General features: G+C 43.3%; 1 protein-coding gene across 1 annotated transcript; it reads right to left on the bottom strand.

Moving 5' to 3' along the window:
- Nucleotides 1–192: 192 nt before the first annotated feature.
- Nucleotides 193–19939, bottom strand: LOC120519287 (F-BAR and double SH3 domains protein 1-like; the record flags this gene model as incomplete). The annotated part of the gene is made up of 5 exons (XM_039742420.1): nt 19811–19939; nt 17783–17927; nt 9873–10009; nt 8504–8567; nt 193–321 (listed from the first exon to the last, which is right to left on the bottom strand). Coding segments are annotated over exons 1-5 (567 nt in total), but the record flags the coding sequence as incomplete, so codon positions are not given.
- Between the last annotated feature and the right edge of the window lie 2521 nt (nt 19940–22460).

Raw genomic sequence — 22460 nt, forward strand, 5'->3', positions numbered from 1 at the left:
GAGAAACTATATAAGCACAAATCATCAGTGCATTAGTAATACTTTCAAGAGTAATAATCCAACAATTCAAAGAAAACAAATCATGACAATTTCTCGTCTAGAGATTTACAAACAAAACATTCAAAAACTTTACAAATAGTTATTACATTGAAATCTCACATAAACGAAGAAACACCAACGGAAGTGCCATACCTTCATCAGAGCAGGCAAACTAGTCGCTTGATAATGTTCTTGGTGAGCGCTGACAGCAGCCAAAGTCAAGAGATACTCGTTACGAGCTTCTGTGAGCTGCAGGTTACACTCTGATAGCCGGGCACTCAACTGTATGAGGGGAAAACGAAAAAAAGAGAGAGATTATTTAGAATTTGGTTGAGAAACAATAATGAAATATTCTTGTAGTATTGTGTCATGGATGGAACAACACTGTAGTGGTTAGCACAGCAGGCCAGATTGTAATCTGCACCTAATGTGTGTCCTGTCATGTACAGTATATACATATGTACTGTATACACGTATGTACAGGCGAGGCCAACAGTTTGGAGAATGACACAAGTGTTGGTGTTCACAGAGTTTGCTGCTTCGGTGTTTTTAGATCTTTGTGTCAGATGTTTCTTTGGTAGACTGAAGTAGAATGACGAGCAGTTCAGAAGTTTCAAAGGCTTTTATTGACAATGACATGATGTTTGTGCAGAGTCCATATTTGCAGCGTTGGCCCTTCTTTCTTTTTCAAGACCTCTGCAATTCGCCCTGGCAGGCTGTCAATCAACTTCTGCGTCCAATCCTGACTGATGGCAGCCCATTCTTACATAAGAATCAGAATTGGTGGGTTTTTGTTTGCCCACCCGCCTCTTGACCACAAATTCAAATTAAGGTCTGGGGAGTTTCCTGGCCACGGACCCAAAATTTTAATGTTTTGTTCCTGACTTAGTTCTCGCTTTTGCCTTATGGCCTGGTGCCCCATTATGTTGGCCACCAAACTGTTCTTGGATGGTTGGAAGAAGTTGCTCTCGCAGGATCTTTTGGTCCCATTCTTTATTCAGGGCTGTGTTCATAGACCAAATTGTGAGTGAGCCCTGCACTGCCTTGGCTGACATGAATGGCATCAGGATGCTTTACTGTTGGCATGACACAGGACTGACGGTGGCACACTCACCTTTATTCCAGATTCCCCAAACAATCAGAAAGAGAATTCATCACAGAAAATGACTTGACCCCAGCAGTCCAATCCCTGTACCTTTTGCAGAATATCACTCTGTCCCTGATGTGTTTCTTGGCTTCTTTGCCGCCCTTCTTGACACCAGGCCATCCTCCAAAAGTCTTTGCCTCACTCACACCTGCCTGCTGCCATTCCCGAGTAAGCTCCACACTGGTGGTGCACCGATCCAGAGCCATGAATAAAGAATGGGACAGAGAACAACTTCTGCCAACCATCCAAGAACACTTTGGTGACCAACAATGCCTTTCCCAGCATGATGGAGCACCGGGCCATAAAAGTGGCTCAGGGAACAAAACATCAAAATGTTGGGTCCGTGGCTAGGAAACACCCCAGACCTTAATCCAATTGAGAACTTGTGGTCAATCATATTTTTATATACACACACACACACACACACACACACACACACACAGCGGTAACCAGGGGCATACCAGCTCCAACATTCCCCCTCAGCACAAACAGTCATAAACACCAGTTTAGTCCAAAAAAAAGCCTCTTTATTTAGGGAAAGGCATCCACAGCAGTCTCCAAGGACAGACACCTGCAGTAACACTGTCCTTTTCTTCCAGAACCTTGCAGCCCCCTTCCTTCTCCACACCTCATAGGCGAGCCTCATCCACCTCCTCCAGATTCTGGCTCCCTTCTGTGAGGTCGCTGGCTCCTTTTTTCCAGGTGGCTTGTTAGGGAGGTATGGAGTTACTCCCGGGTTGAGCGGAAGCCCAAAGTAGGGCCCTGCAGCTCCCCTTGGTAGCATACCTGGAACCCAACAGGGCTGAGCCAACCAATAAAGTCCCATATAGCTGTGTGGGACTGTGATGTCACAGACATTATATACGTAAAGTGTGTATGTGTATATACTGTATATATCTATATTTTATATATCTATATCTATATCTATATATATCTATATCTATATAATTCTTTTCACGTTTGAAACAGAAATTACGTATGACCACAACAGTCAGATTACACAGAGAAAGTGAGACAGAAGCAGATCGAGAGAGAAGGCTCGCAGGCTTGCTTGATCAGCGTATATGACAATCACAATTGACGGCCTCACAAACACCTGAACAACGTGCTGAACAGAATCGAATTCGACGGATGCACTATTCACAGGCTACCAAATCACACAGGCGTCAGGGTCTGAATATGGTGGGATTTAATTATAACACTGAAAAAGATTATTGCCTACATCCAAAAGTTACAATAGGAGAAATGGACATCATGTGCGAGTACTGCCAAGCACAGAGGGTTACATTTGAATCACGTGAATGTGTTGTTCAGACAGAAAGGTGAAATTAACACCTTTAAGACATCCAGCTGAACTGTTGTTGTCTCTTATTTCTGGAGCAAATCCACATTCAACTCATTTTCTACAGAACATTAGGAAATACAATTTGTGTTTTCAGATAACATCGTTTGGCACCACGGCTGCTACCAAGGAGTAACCATGTCGACATTTAAAATGAGGGGGCAAATCTATCATAGAATTGGGTCATTAATACCGTTGCCTCATGACAGCTACAAATTTTTCCTTTCCACTCAGTGAGCGAAGCCACTGGGTAATCTGCTAGTGTGTATATACACACATATACATTCTCATACACACACACACACAGTGGATTCAGAAAGTCTTCAGACCCCTCACTCTCTGCACACTTTATTGTGTTGTACATTTCATTTCAAATGGAAACATTCATAATTTCTGCCCATTAAACAACCCATAATGACAATGGAAAACCTTGTCTTCAGAAAAGTGTGCTGATTTATTAAACATCAAAAACTGAAATACTGAGATCCCAGATCACCTTCCCCAGTCGTGCGCAGACTCTCTTTACAATCCATAGAAGACCACTTATCTTCTGCAATGGCTTCCGATTCATCCTGTGGCGCGAGAGTCTCCACCTGCATTCTTGAACCTTCCAGGGCTGTGAAGGTGTATTGTGAATATTCCGAGGGCGTATGGAATGCAGAGCTCGGCATACCTGTGTGACAGGTCGCTGTCAATCACGCTAGCAGCCCCACCCTTCATTGGCCGACTACTACAATATTAACATTTGCACTGCAGTAACACCGTGTGTGTGTGTGTGTGTGTGTGTGTTGATTAGCACATGCATGTAAACAATTCACTGTACATGTGACAATAATGACCCTATGAAACTATTAATATAAAGTCACTGCCTTGTGAAACCATCCAGATTAAAACTTATCATTCCGTTTACTGAGTTAATATCAAACATTGCTCCAACAATGGCAGTCTTTATTTCTTGCTTGAATGCCTTAACTGACCCGTTAGGGGCGAGTGTGGACAGGACTTTTGAAAAATGTTATATTTCCTTCTTTTTTAAGAAAAATGGGCATGTCAATATTCTCTTTGAAGAATGTCATATTTTCTTTAAAGATAATCGAGAATGTCAACACACTGTGACCTTCCTGTTGTGACAATGTCCCTTTCACTCTCTGGTGGAAGACGACGTTACAGGGACAAACGAATGGTCCTGGAAGAGGAGAAAGCATTGGGAATTGGGCTGCTTTCCCTCCCTACCATGGCAGAAGACTGCTGTTGAAAGCAATGAAAGATCCACTGCTGTATTATTTCTCTTTGCTCCAATCTGTCCCCTATTTTAGAATCCATGAAAGGTTTATCAAATGTTTATCAACGTTTCAAGGACTCGTTCTTACATCCGTGGCTTGTGAGAACTGCAGCAAGTTCAACTCGCTGCTCTCTGTACTGTCCGAGTGTATCATTAGGAATGTTCCAGTACGATGGTAAGCTTGTGATTTGCTGGTTCTGAAAGGAGTTTGATTTGAAGTGCCGTATTCATGATGTAAGGAAGAAATTCGTTGTACTCATCAGAGCATGCGACTCACTAAACTGTGTGCGTGTGTGAAATGTTTCAATTCACAGTCCCAGCCCACTTTCATGTACAGTGACGGCTATGCTGTGCACGCACAATTTTTAACTTCACATCATTATACAGAAAGCGAAAAACGCGTCTGCGAAAGGCCACTCAGTTTGTCATGTTATATCAGAGTTCTAGATTTTCAATCTGATTTTTAAACTCCATACTTGTGATGAAAGACATTCTCATTTGCCATTGCATTTCATGTCAATCGTGTGGTAACGTCATTACAAGACACGATACAAGGCCACATTTTGTACTGGCAGCATTTTATATCACGAAACTCCTTACAATAAAACTGAATATACAAGGCGAGACACAAAAATAACTGGATTTATATTTATTGATGACTTACAGCATTGTAAACATTGTCACCTTCTATAAGCTACCCCCTCCTGATCTCTACACCGTTCCATACATATCTTCCATTAATTGAAGCAGCGCTGGACGTCTTCTTGCTTGAGGCTCTTCAACAGGCTTGCCATTTCTGTCTTGATTTCATCCACTGAAGAAAAATGTGTTCCCTTCAGGTCATTTTTGATTTTCGGGAACAAGTAGAAATCACAGGGAGCTAAATCGGACGGACAGAGGATGAACGAGGACAGGAATGTCTTTGTCAGTCAAAAACTGCTTTACGGAAAAAGCATTGTGAGCAGGAGCTTTGTCTCATCTTGTCTCGCTGTTCGCTATTTTCACCTGACACTGTCGCAGCAACTCTTGTAACGATTGTTGTGCAAATACTGACTGGGCTCTACACAGGATATAGCAAGCTGGTCAGCAGTTTGAGAGGGCATGTAGGAGGGAATATAGTTCTAGGATTCACGTCCAGCCAACCTCCAGACAGTTTGTGGACTATTTCCGGCCTGTCATCCCGGCCAATACTCCCTGGCTGCTAGATGGAGCCCTCCCTGCAGCATGGAGGTGCCCCGAATGCCAGCAGGGAATCATGGACGTTGGAGTTTCCCTCACAGCCCTGCTGGATACCCTGGGGGCCACCAGAGGACACTGCAGGGAGGCCCAGGGACTGTTATTTGCCCTATAACCCGGAAGTACATCTTAGTTACAGCGACAGGGGATATGACGTACTTCCGGGATGAAGAAGAGGAGTTTTGATCTGACCCGGACGTGCTAGTAAGTCACATGGACAGAGGGTTCAGAAGCACTTCCAGGTCATGGACTAAAGGACTGCGAGAGATCCCAGACGGATGAGCAGAGTCGGAAGGAAGAGTGGCAACACGTCTGGGAATGGAGGATTATTGATTATTGTAGTGATTATTGTTTATTTATGAGTATTGTGGAGTGGAGGGTGCTTGTTGCACATTATCATTATAAAATAAAGTCATACTGGACTTTTATCTGGTGTCTGGCGTCTGATCACAGGGTTCAAGGGAGCGATAGCACCCCCTCTATCTGTCACAAGTTATAGTTCTAGGATTCACGTCCAGCTGACCTCGCCGGTTTTCCAGGAAAGCCCAGTCCGGTTATTTCTGTGTCTCACCTTGTATGTATGTGCATATATTTATATATCATACACACAACACCACAGTCACATAATAAAAATGAACATAATTATGTTTATCTATAATATTAAACAGATACCCAGAGGGCAAGAGGTTATCAGATGACTGTGGGCTTGCAGAAAGCAGAGTCCATTAAATAGTTCAAAAGAAGCAACATCAGCAACTGGAAATGACCCTCCAAGTGCGAGCGTGACAAACTGACCACTAGCGGACACTATATGACATTTATTTAAGGACTTAGTACTCTATGAACAGTGACAAAAAAAAAAGAGAGGTTGTAGGGAAATGGGAACACAGAGGACTATCATTCCCACTATATTGTTATGTTAGACAGGCGGCACTTTCATTAGGAAATGGGACAAAGGAGATGAAGCTCCAGGACTTTCAGACGATGTCCTGAATAAAATCCTAAGGCTGGTTTTATCAGTGGCCCCTTGAGTTTAATGTCAGTAGATGAGTTGGACAAAGGATCTCCTAGCACAGAGGTAATGCCGCCTGAGATAGCAGGCAGAGTGAGAGTGTATTTCAACAATGTGCAAGAGAGCAAGCCATCCACTTGGAGATAACTGAGATCGAAACCTCCAAACTCGGGCACACTGGCCAGCTAGGACTGTTATGTTTTTAATGTTTGTGTTCTCCCTCTAATAACTTAACCTAACCTAATGTGCCCACTAGGAGGTGTTTCATCTCGCACTGCACTCTGGATATCATCAAGAGAAGTTACAGCGCATGGCTATACCAGGAAATGAGGCGGACGGCTGCAAGGGCTCTGAGGGCAGATAAGGAGGCGTTTGGTGTGTCACCTGCTCACAGATTCCTCTAACATCTATGGTCCAGTGACCCACATCCTGCTTACAGAGAAACTGAAGCATTATACACACATGAGTCTGCTTCTCAGAGTCAGAGTCAGGGCAGTTGATGGAACGGTCCTTATGGATGAAGCTGCAATTGTGACCCACTGGGCTGGCTACTTTAAGCAGCTGTTCAAAGCTGATCCTCCAATTAGCTGTGAACCACCGAAAGTCACTGAGATGGCAGAGCTGGTGAAGCAGCTGAGGGAAGAGTAGGCTGCAGGGATCTGTGGTATCCTGGGGTGAACTTCTCCAGGCTGGTGGTCAGACTGTCCTCCCGGCATCAAGAAATCTTTGTTTCCATTTGTGAGACGGGCGTCATTCCAACTGGATGGAAAATGGGACTTGTCATCCCTATCTGGAAAAGGAAGGCTGATTGCCTGGATTGGAGCAAGTACAGGGTGATAACACTGCTCTCGGTGCCAGGTATGGTCCTTGCTAGGGTCATCCTCAATAGGACCCATGATCTCTTGCTCACCTACCAGAGGCCGGAACAGTCTGGTTTTACGCCTAAGAAGTCTACCATCGACCGCATTCTGGCACTGAGGGTTCTCATGGAGCACAAACACAAATATCAGCAGAGTTTCTTTGCAGCCTTTAACGATTTTGAAAAGCATTTGACTTAATTAATTGAGCTGCCATGTGGGACACCCTGAGACTTTCTGGGATCCCCTCAAAGTTGTTGGATATCATGGCAGGCCTGTACACTGGTCCTGTGAGTGCTGTGCAGAGTGGAGGCAGACCCTCTGCTATTTTCCACAATCGATACTGGGGTCCGTCAGGGGTGTGTTTTGCTCCTACTCAGTTCACTGCTTGCATGGACTAGGTGTTGGGCACAGTCGTGGGGTCCAGCTGCTGGGGGGAATCTGTTGGCAAAGATAGATTCACTGATCTTGACTTTGCTGATGATGCTGTGATCTTCGTGGAGTCAATGGAGGCTCTGATTGGGGGGTCTCAAGAGACTGAGCGAGGGGTCTGAGTGTTTGGGCTTGCAAGTGTCCTGATAAAAATCATCAGCAGTGTGTCTGTCTGCAGAGAGAGTGTTGACCTCTTCGAGAGGTTCACTTACCACGGCAGTGACATTCACGTCTCTGGTGACTCTTCCTATGAAGTCAGTAGACAGATTGGGAGAGTATGGTGGGGGAGAGTATTTGTCATGAGGTCACTGGAAAGGGGTATGTGGAACTCCTGATATCTCTGCAAAAGGACGAAGCTCCAAGTCTTTAGAATCCTGCTGCTTCCTGTTTGTGAGACATGGATGCTATCCAGTGACCTGAGATGAAGACTGGACTGCTTCATGTGTGTCTCTTCAGAATCCTTGGGTACCGCTGGTCTGACTTTGTGTTGCCCGCAAAGTCCCAAAAGAGGCTTATGACTTGCACTGTGGCCATGTGGCACGATTACCCGAGGGTGATCCAGCTTGCTTTGTGAGAACCTGAGAGGCTGAACCAGGTCAAGGGGATGCCCACGTAACACCTGGCTGCAGCAGATAGAGAGTCATTTCTGGAGGTTGGGACTGGACCATATGTCTGCCTGGGGGGTTGCACACACACACACACACACACACACACACACACACACACACACACACACACACACCACCATTCCCTATCTCTGTACTTCTTACACAGAGGTAATAATTTTGTGGCAGTCATTCTTTATAAGGTTTTGACAAGTCCAATCCAGTGGCACACACACATTGGACGTTTGTACTCACACAAGAAGCCCATAGTCTTCCAAGTGGAACCCTAAAAGCCAGAATTCTTGCTATGGACGGCACATCATGTCTCAAACTTTATACAGATATACGTCATACATTTTTGTACAGCATTTAGCTGGCAGTTCTATCGAAAGTAAATCACAAATCATTAAAACCATAATACGCCACATATTTTATCAAAGTTCTTCCTTATTTGCTCCAAACCCCAAGGTAACAAATCCTGAGCTCATACTGTACAGTACATGCAAACATCTTATTGCTTAGAGAAGCTACATGGACAAAACAAACTTTACCTTGGTGTTCAGTTTGTGCAAAGTCGTGCGAAAGTGGAAAATTCCAAGGTCATTCCTCTTTGATCTGAAAGACATGTTAGATCAGACTTTTAATTTAATTATAAACAGTTTCTAATAAATAGCAAAATAAAGCGTTACTGACAGGCTTGCTAGTGTAAACAACTAACCACATATTTCTCAGGGAAAAAAAATTAAATGTGTTAACTGCTAAGAAATGCAACTGGACACAACACAAAACATCTCTTTTAAACTTAAATAGAATGCACTTTTTGCAAATAAGCCTATCTAATACACTATATTATAAAATCTTGGGATTCATTAAGGACAGTTGTGTGATTTAAAGAACAGGCATTTTTCCATTTTTAAATCAAAATGAATGTGATTTAAATATGCGCTTCACCCTAATCTTCAAAATTAATTTTATTTATTTATATAGCACATTTTCATAAAAATAATGTAACCTAAAATATATATATTTTAGGTTACATTATTTTTATGAAAATGTATATATAAATATACACACACACATATTACAAGATTAGACAGGAGTCCCCGTGGACTGTGATGTTTGCTGATGACATTGTGATCTGTAGTGAGAGTAGGGTGCAGGTTGAGGAGATCCTGGAGAGGTGGAGATATGAGAGGAGAGGAATGAAGGTCAGTAGGACCACCAAGACAGAATACATGTGTGTGAATGAGACGGAGGTCAGAAGAGTGGTGAGGGAGTAGAGTTGGTGAAGGTGGAGGAGTTTAAATACTTGGGATCAACAGTAGAGAGTAACAGGGATTGTAGAAGTGAAGTGAAGAAGAGAGGTCTACAGGACGGTAGTGAGACCAGCTATGTTATATGTGCTGGAGACGGTGGCATAGGAGACAGAGCTGGAGGTGGCACAGTTAAAGATGTCAAGATTTGCATTGGGTGTGACGAGGATGGACAGAATAAGAAATGAGGGCATTAGAGGGTCAGCTCAAATTGGATGGTTGGCAGACAAAGTCAGAAAGGAGAGATTGCATTGGTTTGGACATGTGCAGAGGAGAGATGAGGGGTATACTGGGAGAAGGATGCTAGGGATAGAGCTGGCAGGCAAGAGGAGAAGAGGAAGGCCTAAGAGAAAGTTTATGGATGTGATGAGAGAGGACATGCAGGTGATGGGTGTGACAGAGCAAGAAGCAGAGAATAGAAAGATATGGAAGAAGATGATCTGCTGTGGCAACCCCTAACAGGAACAGCCAAAAGAAGAAAAAGAAGATAAATATTTATTACTGGTTTTCGTGTGAAGTATGGCTGTTTTAGCAAGTCAGAAGACCTCATGTATAAAAGAATGAGCTGTAAAAACAGAGACCGAAAACCTTAAATCCTGAAGCTTACCTGGATTGGGCGTCAGACGCTTTCTCGCAGGCGATGTCGGCTATGCGCTGTAACTGACAATACCTCTTCTTAATTTTGTTAAGATCTCGGACCTCTTCCACCAATTCACCCTGAACACGCTGCATCTGCTCCAAGCTCTATGAGATACAAACCGTCATCATTTGTAGAGAGCAGACTTGACAGTGTAAATGAAGTAATTATATTAACTCAAATTTTAGTCTCACATGGCACTCTTCACTTGTTCAAAAATACATAGCTGCATGAAATGGAGGACACCGCCATTGTAATATCAGATTCCATTACACTCTGCTGCTACTAATTGTAAACCTTTTTAATAGTGCAGTTACAAACCAGAAACCAACCAACTACCAACCTGATTTCACATCTGTATGTCATGGTGGCACAGGGGTTGGCACTGCTATCTCACTGTCTATGTGGAGTTTGCACGTTCTCCTGAAGCCCTCATAGGTTTTCTGTTCTGTACATCCTAAAGATGTGAATATGAGGCCGGCTTGTGACTTTACATTGGCCCGGTATGTGCGAGTGTGCGCTGGTGTGTATGTTTTTTTCTCTGCAATGGGATGACCTCTCATCCAGGATTAGTTCCTGCCTCACTCCCAATGCTGCCAGGAAACCCTCCAAATCTTCCTGACCTTAGAGCAGGGGTGTCGAACTCCGGTCCTGAAGGGCCACAGTGGCTGCAGGTTTTCATTCTAACCGTCTTCTTCATTAGTGACCAGTTTTTGCTGCTAATTTACTTCTTTTGCCTTTGTTTTAATTAACGTGACTCAGACCCCTTAGTTGTTTCTTTTTCCTTAATTGTCTGCCAAATAATCAGACACAAAATGAGCCGCCACCTGAGCAGCACACCTGTGCTCATCACACAATATCTGAAAATAAGGAAAGGTGAAGGTGTCAGTAAGGCTGATCTCTCAGGGCACCAAAACATCTTGACGGCGTTCTTAGAAAAACAGACAAATCAAAATTTTTGGAAGTGTAGGCTGTGGCAGAATGAGAGCAGCAACAAGCCATGAAATTACATAACGGGTGTAGTTAACAGCAAGAATTGGCTTCTCATTAAGAGACTGGATGGAGTGAAATTGGCTGGAGATTGAAATCCCAGTTTAGCTGGTCATCTGTTGGCTTGTTTCACGTCTCATTTCTGTTTGACTGTCCTTCAATGAAGAAATGAATCTTTAAGGCTATTAAAATGAAGGGAAAAGGAGTTAATCAGCAGTGAAAACTGGTCACTGATTAGGAAAAGGGTTAGAATGAAAACCTGCAGCCACTGCGCCCCTCCAGGCCCGGAGTTTGACACCCCTGCTTAGAGTGATGATTCAGTTGGTTCAGTAAATGGATGGAAGACGCACATTTAATCAAGACATAGGACAGAATTAAGTAATGACCAGTCAGGAAAAAAGTGACCATCTGAAAGCATCTTCACATACAGGGAAGTCATGGTTTCATACATAATCAAGAAGGAACTGAAAGAGTTGTGTTTAGTGGACTAATAGGGAGGTGAAGAAGCAGAGTGTGCTGGGTGGAGAAGAGTGGCAGGAGTGATTTGTGACAGAAGAGTAACTGCAAGAGTGAAAGGGAAGGTCTTTAAAATGGTAGGGAGAGCAGCTACAGTGGGGGAAATGCGTATGTGATCTCCTGCCGAATTTATAAATTTGCTCACTTACAAAGAAATGAAGAGTCTGTAATGTTTATGGTAGTTTCATTTTAACGGAGAGAGACAGAATATCAACCAAAAATTCAGAAAAAATCAAACTACACACAAGTTAGAAAGCGATTTGCATGTCATTGAGAGAAATAAGGATTTGATCCCATAAAACTCAGCCAGAATTCAGGCTCCCACAGACTGGTTGTGTGGCACACAATCAATCACAGATACCCCTGATCTCACCTCGTGACGTGTATAAAGCACACCTGTCCACAGAATCCATTTCTTCCATTCCAACCTCTCCACCACCATGAGCTGTCAAAGGACATCAGGGACAAGGCTGGAATGGTATACAAGAACACCAGCAAGTAGCTTGGTGGGAAGATGACGACTGTTGGTGCGATTATGCGGAAATGGCAGAAATATAAAATAACCATCAGTTGAGTTTGCCTGTTCTCCCCGTGTCTGCGTGGGTTTCCTCCCACAGTCCAAAGACATGCAGGTTAGGTGGATTGGCGATCCTAAATTGGCCCTAGTGTGTGCTTGGTGTGTGGGTGTCCTGCGGTAGGTTGGCACACTGCCCGGGATTGGTTCCTGCCTTGTGTCCTGTGTTGGCTGGGATTGGCTCCAGCAGACCCCCCATGTCCATGTGTTCGGATTCAGCGTGTTGGAAAATGGATGGATGGATGCCCTCCATGCAAGATGTTGCATCATGGGGTGAGGATGACCACAAGAAAGCTGAGGGATCAGCCCAGAGCTACACGCTTGTTAATGATCTGAAGGGAGTTGGGACCACCGCAGTCACCAACACCACCACTGGTAACACAGTACGCCAACATGGATTGAAATCTTGCAGCTCCCGCAAGGTCCCCCGGCTCAATAAGGCACAGGTACTGTACAGGCCTGGGTGTTTAACGGCAAACTTTAGATGGGCATACATCCAATCTGTGGACGCCAGAACTCTGGGTGGGTTCTAGGGGGTCAAATCCTTATTTCTCTCAATGACATGCAAATCAATTCATAACTTTTACGGAATGTGTTTTTTCTGGATTTCTGGTTGATATTCTGTACATCTCCATTAAAATGAAACTACCATAAACGTTCATTTCTTTGCGAGTGAGCAAACTTACAAATTCAGCAGCGGATCACATACTTATTTCCCCCACTGTATGCTGTATGATTTGGGGACAGTGGCACTGACAGAAAGACAGGAGGAAGAGCTGAAGATGCTATGATTTTCGCTCAGAGTAACGAGGGTTGACAGGGTTAGGATGGAGTATGTTTGGGGACAACACGGGTACGACAGTTTGGTGACCAAGTGAGAGACGCCTGCCAGATTGGGCACATGCAGAGGGAGGAGAGATGAGGGGGCATCAGGAAGAGGATGGAAATGCCAGGCAAGAGGAAAAGAGGAAGGCCAAAGAGAAGAGTTTGTGAATGTGGTGAGGGAGGACATGAAGGCAGTCGGTGTGGCAGAAAAGGACAGGGAGAGAAGGAGACGGGTGATCCACTGTGGCGACACCTAAATGGGAGCAGCCGAAAGAAGAAGATACTGCAACTTGGTATTTTATTTGTCTTAATATAATAAAAGTAATATAAAATATAATATAATATAAAATAATATATTTTTTTTTTCTTAATGTGTTTTAAAACTTTGCAAACACTGCCATTTTATTTTTTAATTGAGAGAATGTCTTAATAATTAAATTGAATCCTTTCAAGTCACACATGCATGAAATTCTGTATAACAGATACCAACGTATGACATCTAACTATACAAATAATAAATTCAAGACTTATTCAAGAATATCACAAACCAGCGTTTTTCAAAACAGAAACTAAAGTGAAAGAGTCGCTCCATCTATTTTGTGAACCTGCTTCTTCCATTACTGGATCTCAGGGAGTGTAGCGTCTGCCCCAGCAGTATCCGTCATAAGGCAAAAGGAGGCCCAGAAAAGACAGCAGTCCATGACAGGACACCATCTCTCACACACACGATATTCACATCATCTTATGTTTGGTCCAAGTCAGACCCACCAATCAGTCTGATGTGCACGTCTTTAACATGTGACAGAAAACTACGGGGTAAGTCATGTCACACACGCGTTATTAGGGGGCAGCTGGAAGGACCAACGGGGTGCGAAATCTCACAGGATGGGAATGCAAGACGGCGTACGAATGCTTCTCTCCTTTTTTCATCAGAAAGAAACCAAGAACAGATGGATCCCGATACGTGAAGTCTTCGCTAAAACACATGCACAAGGAAGAACTTCTGCATTCCAGCTGCCCCTACGTGATGACTTTAACCTGGTCGCCCTCTGATGACATCATCTCCGTCACATCCTGTCCACGTTATCTCACCTCTGCATCAATTTCCGGTCCATCCGCCATAAAACCAGCCGCCTTTCCAGTATCAATGGCAAATGTATATGCTAACTCTAGCAGTGCTGTACAAAAAGCAAATATCTTGGTTCACCTCTAGTATATGGGGACGGTTCCCAAACCTTTAATCTGTCTCTCTGGTCTCTTTTTCACAGTCAGTATGCAGGAATCACCCAAATATACAGTATATATTTTTTTTTAAATTCCTAATGGTGGATTGATCAAACCAATCCCATTTTGCATTAGACTAATGAAAGAAACCGTGTGAAAATCCCTTCACCATCCTAAACTTAACTCAACAATTTGAAATATTTGGGCTGCTCCAGATTTCTGACTTACCCAGTAAACCCCGTGAAGAGAGACCAAGAGGACAGGTGCAAACTCCACAAAGGCAGCTTGTTTCGTGAAGCTGTTCTCCAGTTGGACTACTAACTGGAGTGCTCTGTGCCAACAGGATGCTGCACATTTACTATAAACCTGCTCTAATTGACAGTACCTTTGCCAATAAATACTGTGCATACTCAAATAAGTGAAATTCTGCAATCAAGGCTCAAATATTCCACAGATGGTGTGTCCCTCCTTAAAGCTGCACAACTCACATTTAGTAAATTAGTATAAATACCAAGTTAGGAAAATTCCAAGATCACGGGCACATAAAAGTCAATGTTTATTTAATAAGATGGTGAACACAATTTTAGCCTGTGTGATGGATGTCCAGCAAGAGTTGCCGGCCCTCACCCCCAAGCTGCCGGGAGGAGCTCTCACGACAGCATGGACGTGCCCAGAGTTCCAGCAGGGCCTCGTGGACTTTGTAGTTTTTATACACAGCCCTGCTGGATACCTTGGGGATCACAAGGAGTCTCTGTAGCGAGGCTCGTTGACTCTTATGTACCCTATAACCTGGAAATGCGTCCTGGTCACGTGAACGGGAGGAATGACGTACTTCCAGGTTGAAGAGAAAGACTTTTACCCTGCCCCGGAAGTGGTAAGGACTTGTGGACTGTGGAGCGGGAACACCTCTGGGTCAGGGGGTATAAAAGGACTCTGGGAAAGCCCAGACGCTGAGCTGAGTTGGGAGGCAGGGTGGCTAAGCGTCTGGGAGATTGGAGGATTGTTTGTTACTGGTTTATTGAGAATTGTGGAGAGGAGTGTGCTTTGTGCACTTTATTATTATAATAAATATTATTATTGGACTTTTACCTGGTGTCTGACGTGTGGTTTGAGGGTATAAGGGAGGCGAGAAAGCCCGAATCTGTCACACCTGCTATCTGTGAATACCTCAATACATCTCTCTATATATAAAATTCAATGCCTGTCTATCTGTCTCTCTGCTTTTCACAAGAGAACTACATCACAGATTTAGATCGAGTTTTTACCTATAATTTGCTTGAACGTTCCGCTTGATTTTGAGACTCCTCTCATCACACTAAGTATCACAGTTTACTTGCAGCACCGATTTATGAGCGCAAATCAAAGAGAGAGGCTGCAGGCAGAGGGCAGGGTGAGGCGGGACCATCCTTATTCACATGACAGCCTCTGTTCGAGTCGGGTCTGTATGTCTGTCCGCTTTTCACGAGAGAACTACTAAACCGATTTAGATTGAGTTTTTATCTATAATTTGCTTGAACGTTCCGGCTGATTATGCGACTTCTCTCATCGTGCCAAGTATCATAGTTTGGTTGCAGCAGTGATTTATTTGTGTGAATCCAGGAGACAGGCTGCGGTCTGAAGGGAGGGGGGAAGTGGGTGGGGCCTCAGGAGTAGGGAGCTGGGCGGGGCCCCTCCTCACTCGCTCCTGCGCTGGCCTCCGCTCGAGTCGCTCTGCCTCTTGCCATATGTTGACTCCGCTTAGCTAGTGACTGGTACCTGTTTGTTCAGCAGACATTATCATCTAGAGATTGTTAAGGAGTAACGTTTGACGTTTTTGAGAGAGAGATCAGAGCTATGTGTGTTTTAGAGGCTAGCTGCTGATTACCAGAAACGTCACGGCCACGTGCTCTTCTCCCCACACGGGGGACGCTCTCCCGTCGGAGCTGAATACGATCATTTACAGTGCCAACGCTTGACATTTGAGAGTACCTACCTTCTGCTTGGCCAGAGATACCTTGCCAACTTTTAATATTTTCAGCTACGTGTACATTCTCGCCCTGATAGCAAACCCAAAAATACTGAACATCATGAGGCCCTCGGATACGAAAGCTATCAATATAAATTCTTCTCAATACAAATTATTATTATTATTATTTTTTTTTATTAAATTGATTTTAAGTTTGGCCTCCTTCCACTACTAAGCGGGAAGAGCTGCGCGGGACAGCTAGTCACAAAAACCCCAATAACATTTGAGAAAAAGCAAGTTCATTTCGTCTTTTAAGTATGGACCACCGAGAATGGGATGAAATGTGAAAATCTGATGCAACTCCATAGCCACTGCGTTAAGCAGCTAAAGGACGACCGATTTATGAGGAACTGATAAGAGCATTGCAAGTCTTGACCTTAGTATTGCCAAATAAAGCCGAGAAACTGAAAAACAAAAATCCCCAAACTGCAGGCTTCCTGGTATTCACTTCTTTTTACCCACAATGGCAGAGATTACTGCTATTTCTTTAAAAAAATAAATGAATAAACCTACACGACAAAGAAAAATAACAGGCCATTTGAATCTTCATTGATATACTCCATGTAATACCCCATAATAATTTGGATGTTCACCATTTTACTATAAATAGTGCTGTTTTGAAATTTTCTGTTATGTTTTTTAGTTTTTTTACAAGAAAAAAAAATTAATCTCTGTGCCAGTTTATTTTCTAGAATATTTTAAATTAGTAATGATCTCAATTTGACGTGGCTCCAACATCCGTACTGACCCCAACTCTCACTTCTGTTTCTTTTTCCGGTTTCTTTGTGGTGGCGGCCTGCGCCACCACCACCTACTCAAAGCATCATGAGGCTCCAACATTGATGGACTGAAAGCCAGAAGTCTACGTGACCATCATCATCAAGTCCTTCCATGAAAACCCTAAATCCAAAGAGGACTGTTTGATTGATGTTAGGTAGATTGCCCAGAGGGGACTGGGTGGTCTCGTGGTCTGGAATCCCTACAGATTTTATTTTTTTTCTCCAGCCTTTGGAGTTTTTTTTTTTTGTTTTTTCTGTCCACCCTGGCCATCGGACCTTACTTATTCTATGTTAATTATTGTTGACTTATGTTTATTTTTTATTGTGTCTTCTATTTTTCATTTTGTAAAGCACCTTGAACTACAATTTTTTTGTATGAAAATGTGCTATATAAATAAATGTTGTTGTTGACTAAACAGACAGAAGGTAACCAGGCTCCTGGATCATTTAGTATGCAGTAGTGAAGAGCGACTTTAATGCGGCCCGTTAAAAGAAGTGAGAGGAGGACCACTGCAGTGTATTCAGATACAAGATGAAGTTAAAACGACAGGAATAGCAAGGACAGGGGTGGCATGACATGTGCAGAGGTCAGTGACATTTTTACTGGCATGTCTGACTAACATGCAGGTGCCATGATAAACGAGGCGCGCTTGCTTTTATTTAACAGAAATGACATTTTAGCTTACCTGTTTGTTCTTCTTCTTCACTCCAGGCTCCATATTGTTTTAGCCAATTACATTACCCCACTTTGTAAAATGGAGGTAGGTGTTATTTTTCACCCATAAACTTTGATTCATCCATTCCCATTCCCAATCTGTCTTTGAATTTTAATGCCAAGGCTTTATTTCAATATTACCAGATTCTTATGAAACATTCTTACGGGTCTCAGAGAAACTTGACATACTTATATTGAAAGCAGTTCATGACAAACCAAATCCCGCCTTGGCAACTTTCCTAAATAACTCACTTTCTTTAGTCGCTGCTCTTTCGCAGCCCGCAGAGTTTTTGTGGCTTCATTGCTGAGGAAGCGATAATTCTCTGCTGCGTTGGTCCTTGAGACACTCATCTGCGCAGTGGCTTCTACTATGCACCTCCATAAGGTATAAACACTTCTGAAAGGAAAAGTACACACTTTTATTTACTTTCAACCAAGTGAAACTTCACAGTTATGAGGCAAAGGAAAAGCTTCTGTAGGAAAAGACACACACACACACACACACACACAGGTATTGTAAAAGCCGGGCAGGATTATCTGGCATCCCATCCTAATCTGGGACCTGATCTGTCATGTGGTGGGTGCGGCAATGTGCCGTTATCACCACCTGCTCCTAACCATCCAGGACGAAAGGCCGGAGTGAAAGGAAAAGAATGGTTTGTCATCCCGACCAGGTTGGGAATTGATTTTCTAGCCAGGAAGGGAGGCTAGAATAACGTAATGACTGGGAGAGTTAGCCTTTTCAGAGTATATACTCCCACAATACGCTAGAGGGCAGCGCTCCTAAATTGCTGTTCCCATTTACCTGCTTACAGGGCACACTGGGAATTGTAGTGCAGTGGGACAGCCCTGCTGCATGCCATGGGTGCCGCCAGGGCGAGCTACAGGGATAAACTGTCCCTACTTTGTAGAAACTTCTGCTTGATCTGGAAGTACTTCCTCAGGAACTTGCTCAAACACCAGAAATCCCTCCAGGGTCCAGCTAAAAAATGACACCCCGGGCAGTCAGAGTCGTGAGGGGTCAGGCAATACTCGTGTGGAGGAAGACGAAGGATATTCAACGTCCCTGTGTACTGTGCTGTGTAAAGGCATTTGAAAGAAATCAAATCATTTCATTTGAACCCATGACTGTGTTCGTGTTGTGTCCAGGGTTTGGGGTTAAAGGACGCCCCTGTCATCCATACCATATATTACATACTGTACACATGCGCACACAAAGATAAATACAGGGTGGGGTATAAAGATGTCCCACATCTCGAATGAGAACTGTGCGGGCTGCAATGGGGGGGTAGAGAGGTGGGCTAGGTCTCGTTAGGCTCTACCGCTTTCAGTACCCATCATGAGTTGGACCGGTGAACATCGGGGCTTTGTTGTTCAAGCGTATTATGAGAACAACCGTTCTGTGAGAGCAGCGCAGACAGCGCTCCATACACGCTTGGCGCTCGGTCAAAATGCATCTGTACCAGATCGGAAAACGATTTTGCTTTGGATCTCTAACCTTCAGGCAACTGGATCCACAATGAAAAGAAAATCACCGGGCAGACCGAGGACAGAACATGCGTGGTTTCAACAGGACGGGGCCACAGCTCACACAGCACGACGTTCGCTTGGAGTGTTGAGGGAAATGTTCCCTGGGTATTTGATCTCATTAATGGGAGACGTGGAGTGGCCGGCATGGTCACCAGACTTAAGCCCGTGTGACTTTTTCCTTTGGGGATACCTAAAGGAAAAGGTTTTCAAACATCGTCCTCAATCTCTTGAGGATTTGAAGGAAAGGATCAGACAGAAAATCAACGCCATTCCACCTGAGAGTGATGGAGAACCTCCAAGAACGTCTTCAGCAATGTATTGCCAACGACAGCTGCCATTTGTCGGATGTGATTTTTAAAACCCATTAAAACAAAAGCGATTTTTATGTACTTTTCGGAAATATATACAATCTTTTTTACACCACTTCAAGATGTGGGAGATCTTTATGCCCCACCCTGTACAAGACCACCTTAATCAAAAATGTGACTAATTAGGAGGGCGGCTTGGCAACCCTATCAAAACACAGCTACAAGAATTAATAATGTTAATGACGTTCACGGTAGATGAAAATGACGGCGTTTCTATTTAGTGAATTCTGCTTTGTAAAGGAGATGGCAACTTAGCTAACTAGTTTACTAAAATTGCAGCCCTCAGAAGTTAAACCCATTATTTATTAAATTCATATTTTATGAAAGCTACTAGAAACATGCAGGAGTTATACAAATATAATAAATTAAGAAGTTCACCTACCCGTTGGCACCCGGCTCTGCTTTGCCCCGACTCCAGTCTCTCTTCATGTATTGCGATGACAGCCTCTGCAAAGCCTGTTGGTTACACGCCATTATCTGCGTTACTCGACAAACTCACAACACTGCTGTCTGCTTCACTAGCCGTGTTCATCCCAAGCAGCTCAGGGTGGGTCGTTTATTGTACCACACCAGGGCTGGCGAACTCCAGGCCTCGAGTGCCGCAGTGGCTGCAGGTTTTCATTCTTACCATCTTTTTAAATTAGTGACCAGTTTTTGCTGCCGTTTACTTCTTTTAATTAACTTGATTCAGGCCCCCTTAGTTGTTTCTTTTTCTTTAATTATTAGCCAAACAATAATGAGACGCAAAACAAGCCACCACATGACCAGCTCCCCTGTGCCCATCACACAATATCTGAAATTAAAGAGAGGTGATGGTCTTGGTAAAGCTGATCTCTCAGGTCACCAAAACATTTTGACATCGGTGCTCTTAGAAAGAACAGAAAAACGACAACTTTCGAAATGTCTGCTGTGGCAGAATGAGAGCAGCAACAAGCTGTGGAATTAAAGAACGGGTTTAATTAACAGCAAGAATTGGCTTCTCATTAAGAAAGTGATTGGAGTGAAACAGGTTGGAGTTTGAAGCTCCAGTTTAGCTGCTCATCTGTTGGCTCGTCTCACATCTCATTTCTGCTTGGCTGTCATTTAATGAAGAAAGGAATCAATTCAGAGGGCTGAACTCTTCTAACAGGGCCATTAAAGTGATGGGGAAAAAAGTGAATTAGCAGTGAAAACTGGTCACTGATTAGGAAAAGGGTTAGAATGAAAACCTAATGAAGGCCTGGAGTTCGCCACCCCTGTGCCACACTATCCACCCCCAAAGGGGACCGGCGCAGCTTTATGTACTTCAGTCACCTTAACTGTGTAAAGTTAAAAAACTTCATTGCTTCTCTAAATGATTTGTAATTAAGCTAGTAAATAAAATAAAAATTACAAAATTAGATATCTTGACAATGTAATGTCCAATGAAGTAGTAAATTAACAGCAAAGCAGTCTACCACCTACTAATTAAAATCAATAGGGTATCAATGGGTATAGAAAGGTCCCCCCCTTCAAAGTATTCATATTGTCTTGCTATGCATCCTGAAATGAAAATGCACACAAAAAATATATATATTTCTGTATTCTGTATTTACTCAATGAAACTTATAGCAGAGGGCAGCACGGTGGCACAGTGGGTAGTGCTGATGTCTCGCAGTAAGGAGACCCGTCAGGGTTCGCTTCCTGGGTCCTCCCTGCGTGGAGTTTGCATGTCCTCACCGTGTCTGAGTGGGTTTCCTCCCACAGTTCAAACACATGCAGGTGAGGTGCATTGGCAGTCCTAAATTGTCCCTAGTGGGTGTGTGTGTCCTGTGGTGGGCTGGCGCCTTGCCCAGGGTTTGTTTCCTGCCTTGCGCCCTGTGTTGGCAGGGATTGGCTCCAGCAGACCCCTGTGACCCTGTAGTTAAGCAGTTTTCAAACTGTGGGGAGGGGTGAAGACGATAATATGAATAAATGACATTAAATGAAGACGATATCAAAATTAATTTTTTACATTTTTATTTCAAATTTAAATTTGCAAGCATATAATCACAACATATGCATTATAACTACAATAAAAATAAAACATTTCTAAGGCAACAATCTAATGACTAACTGACGAGCGGCGCCCGCTGCTGCTGCTTTTCTAGTCGCGTATTTTCAATCCAGAAAGTTCGAGACGTATCGGTATCTGTCACGAACATTCGGGTATCAGTAGATCAGGTGATAATGTGGCGCGACTGCACCACATTGGCAGCGTAGCCAATATTGCCAAATTGAGTTCAATAATTTACTGCGTTTTCGGTTATTTTCATGATACAACTAACAGCGGTATAATATTTGTCGGACGAAAATACGTTCATCTCGCGCAGATTGACTTCATCAGTGTCCTCGTTTACGAGGTTTTTAAAAATTAAAGCATATTTAATCGTTTCTTTACATAAAAAAAAAATAATTAGAATAAATAATTTATTTTTTGGGATTACAATTACAATTACTACCAAAAACCACACAAGGCATTTTAACAGTTATTAAAACACTTAAAAAAAATAAGTTGCAAATATTTCATCGAAGTTAGCCGAACACATGCAAATCTTATGGAAGTAAAAAATGATAAGATACCGCGACTCTGCACGAGGATCACACCTGTGTTAGTTGTATCAGGAGTTATTCTCATCTATCTTATATTACGCAGGGGGTGCAGAATTATAACAGGTAGAAAAGGGGGGCGCGAAATATGAAAGTTTGAGAACTGCTGCTGTAGTCAGGATATAGCGGGTTGGAACTTATGGCAGAATCACTGAGGATCCAACCCACCCCAAAAAAAAAGCCTTGTAAATTTGAAACCAGGCTTAATTAATCTTCTTTGTAATAAGTTTACATGTCACTGTGCTCTGTACAAATATTTTAAATTTGCTTTTCTTTTCTTTCCAAATGCACAGCTGAGCCAGATTTAGCACAAAGGGGCTCAGCATTTAGAACTGCTAGGCCAAGCATAGAACAAGATAGACAAAGACAAATGGGCAACGTGCACTATTTCTGTGTGACAGAGTCGGCATGATATTGGATCTTCT

This window comes from Polypterus senegalus, unplaced genomic scaffold (genome assembly GCF_016835505.1).
Source record: "Polypterus senegalus isolate Bchr_013 unplaced genomic scaffold, ASM1683550v1 scaffold_579, whole genome shotgun sequence".
NCBI classification, from domain to species: domain Eukaryota; kingdom Metazoa; phylum Chordata; class Cladistia; order Polypteriformes; family Polypteridae; genus Polypterus; species Polypterus senegalus.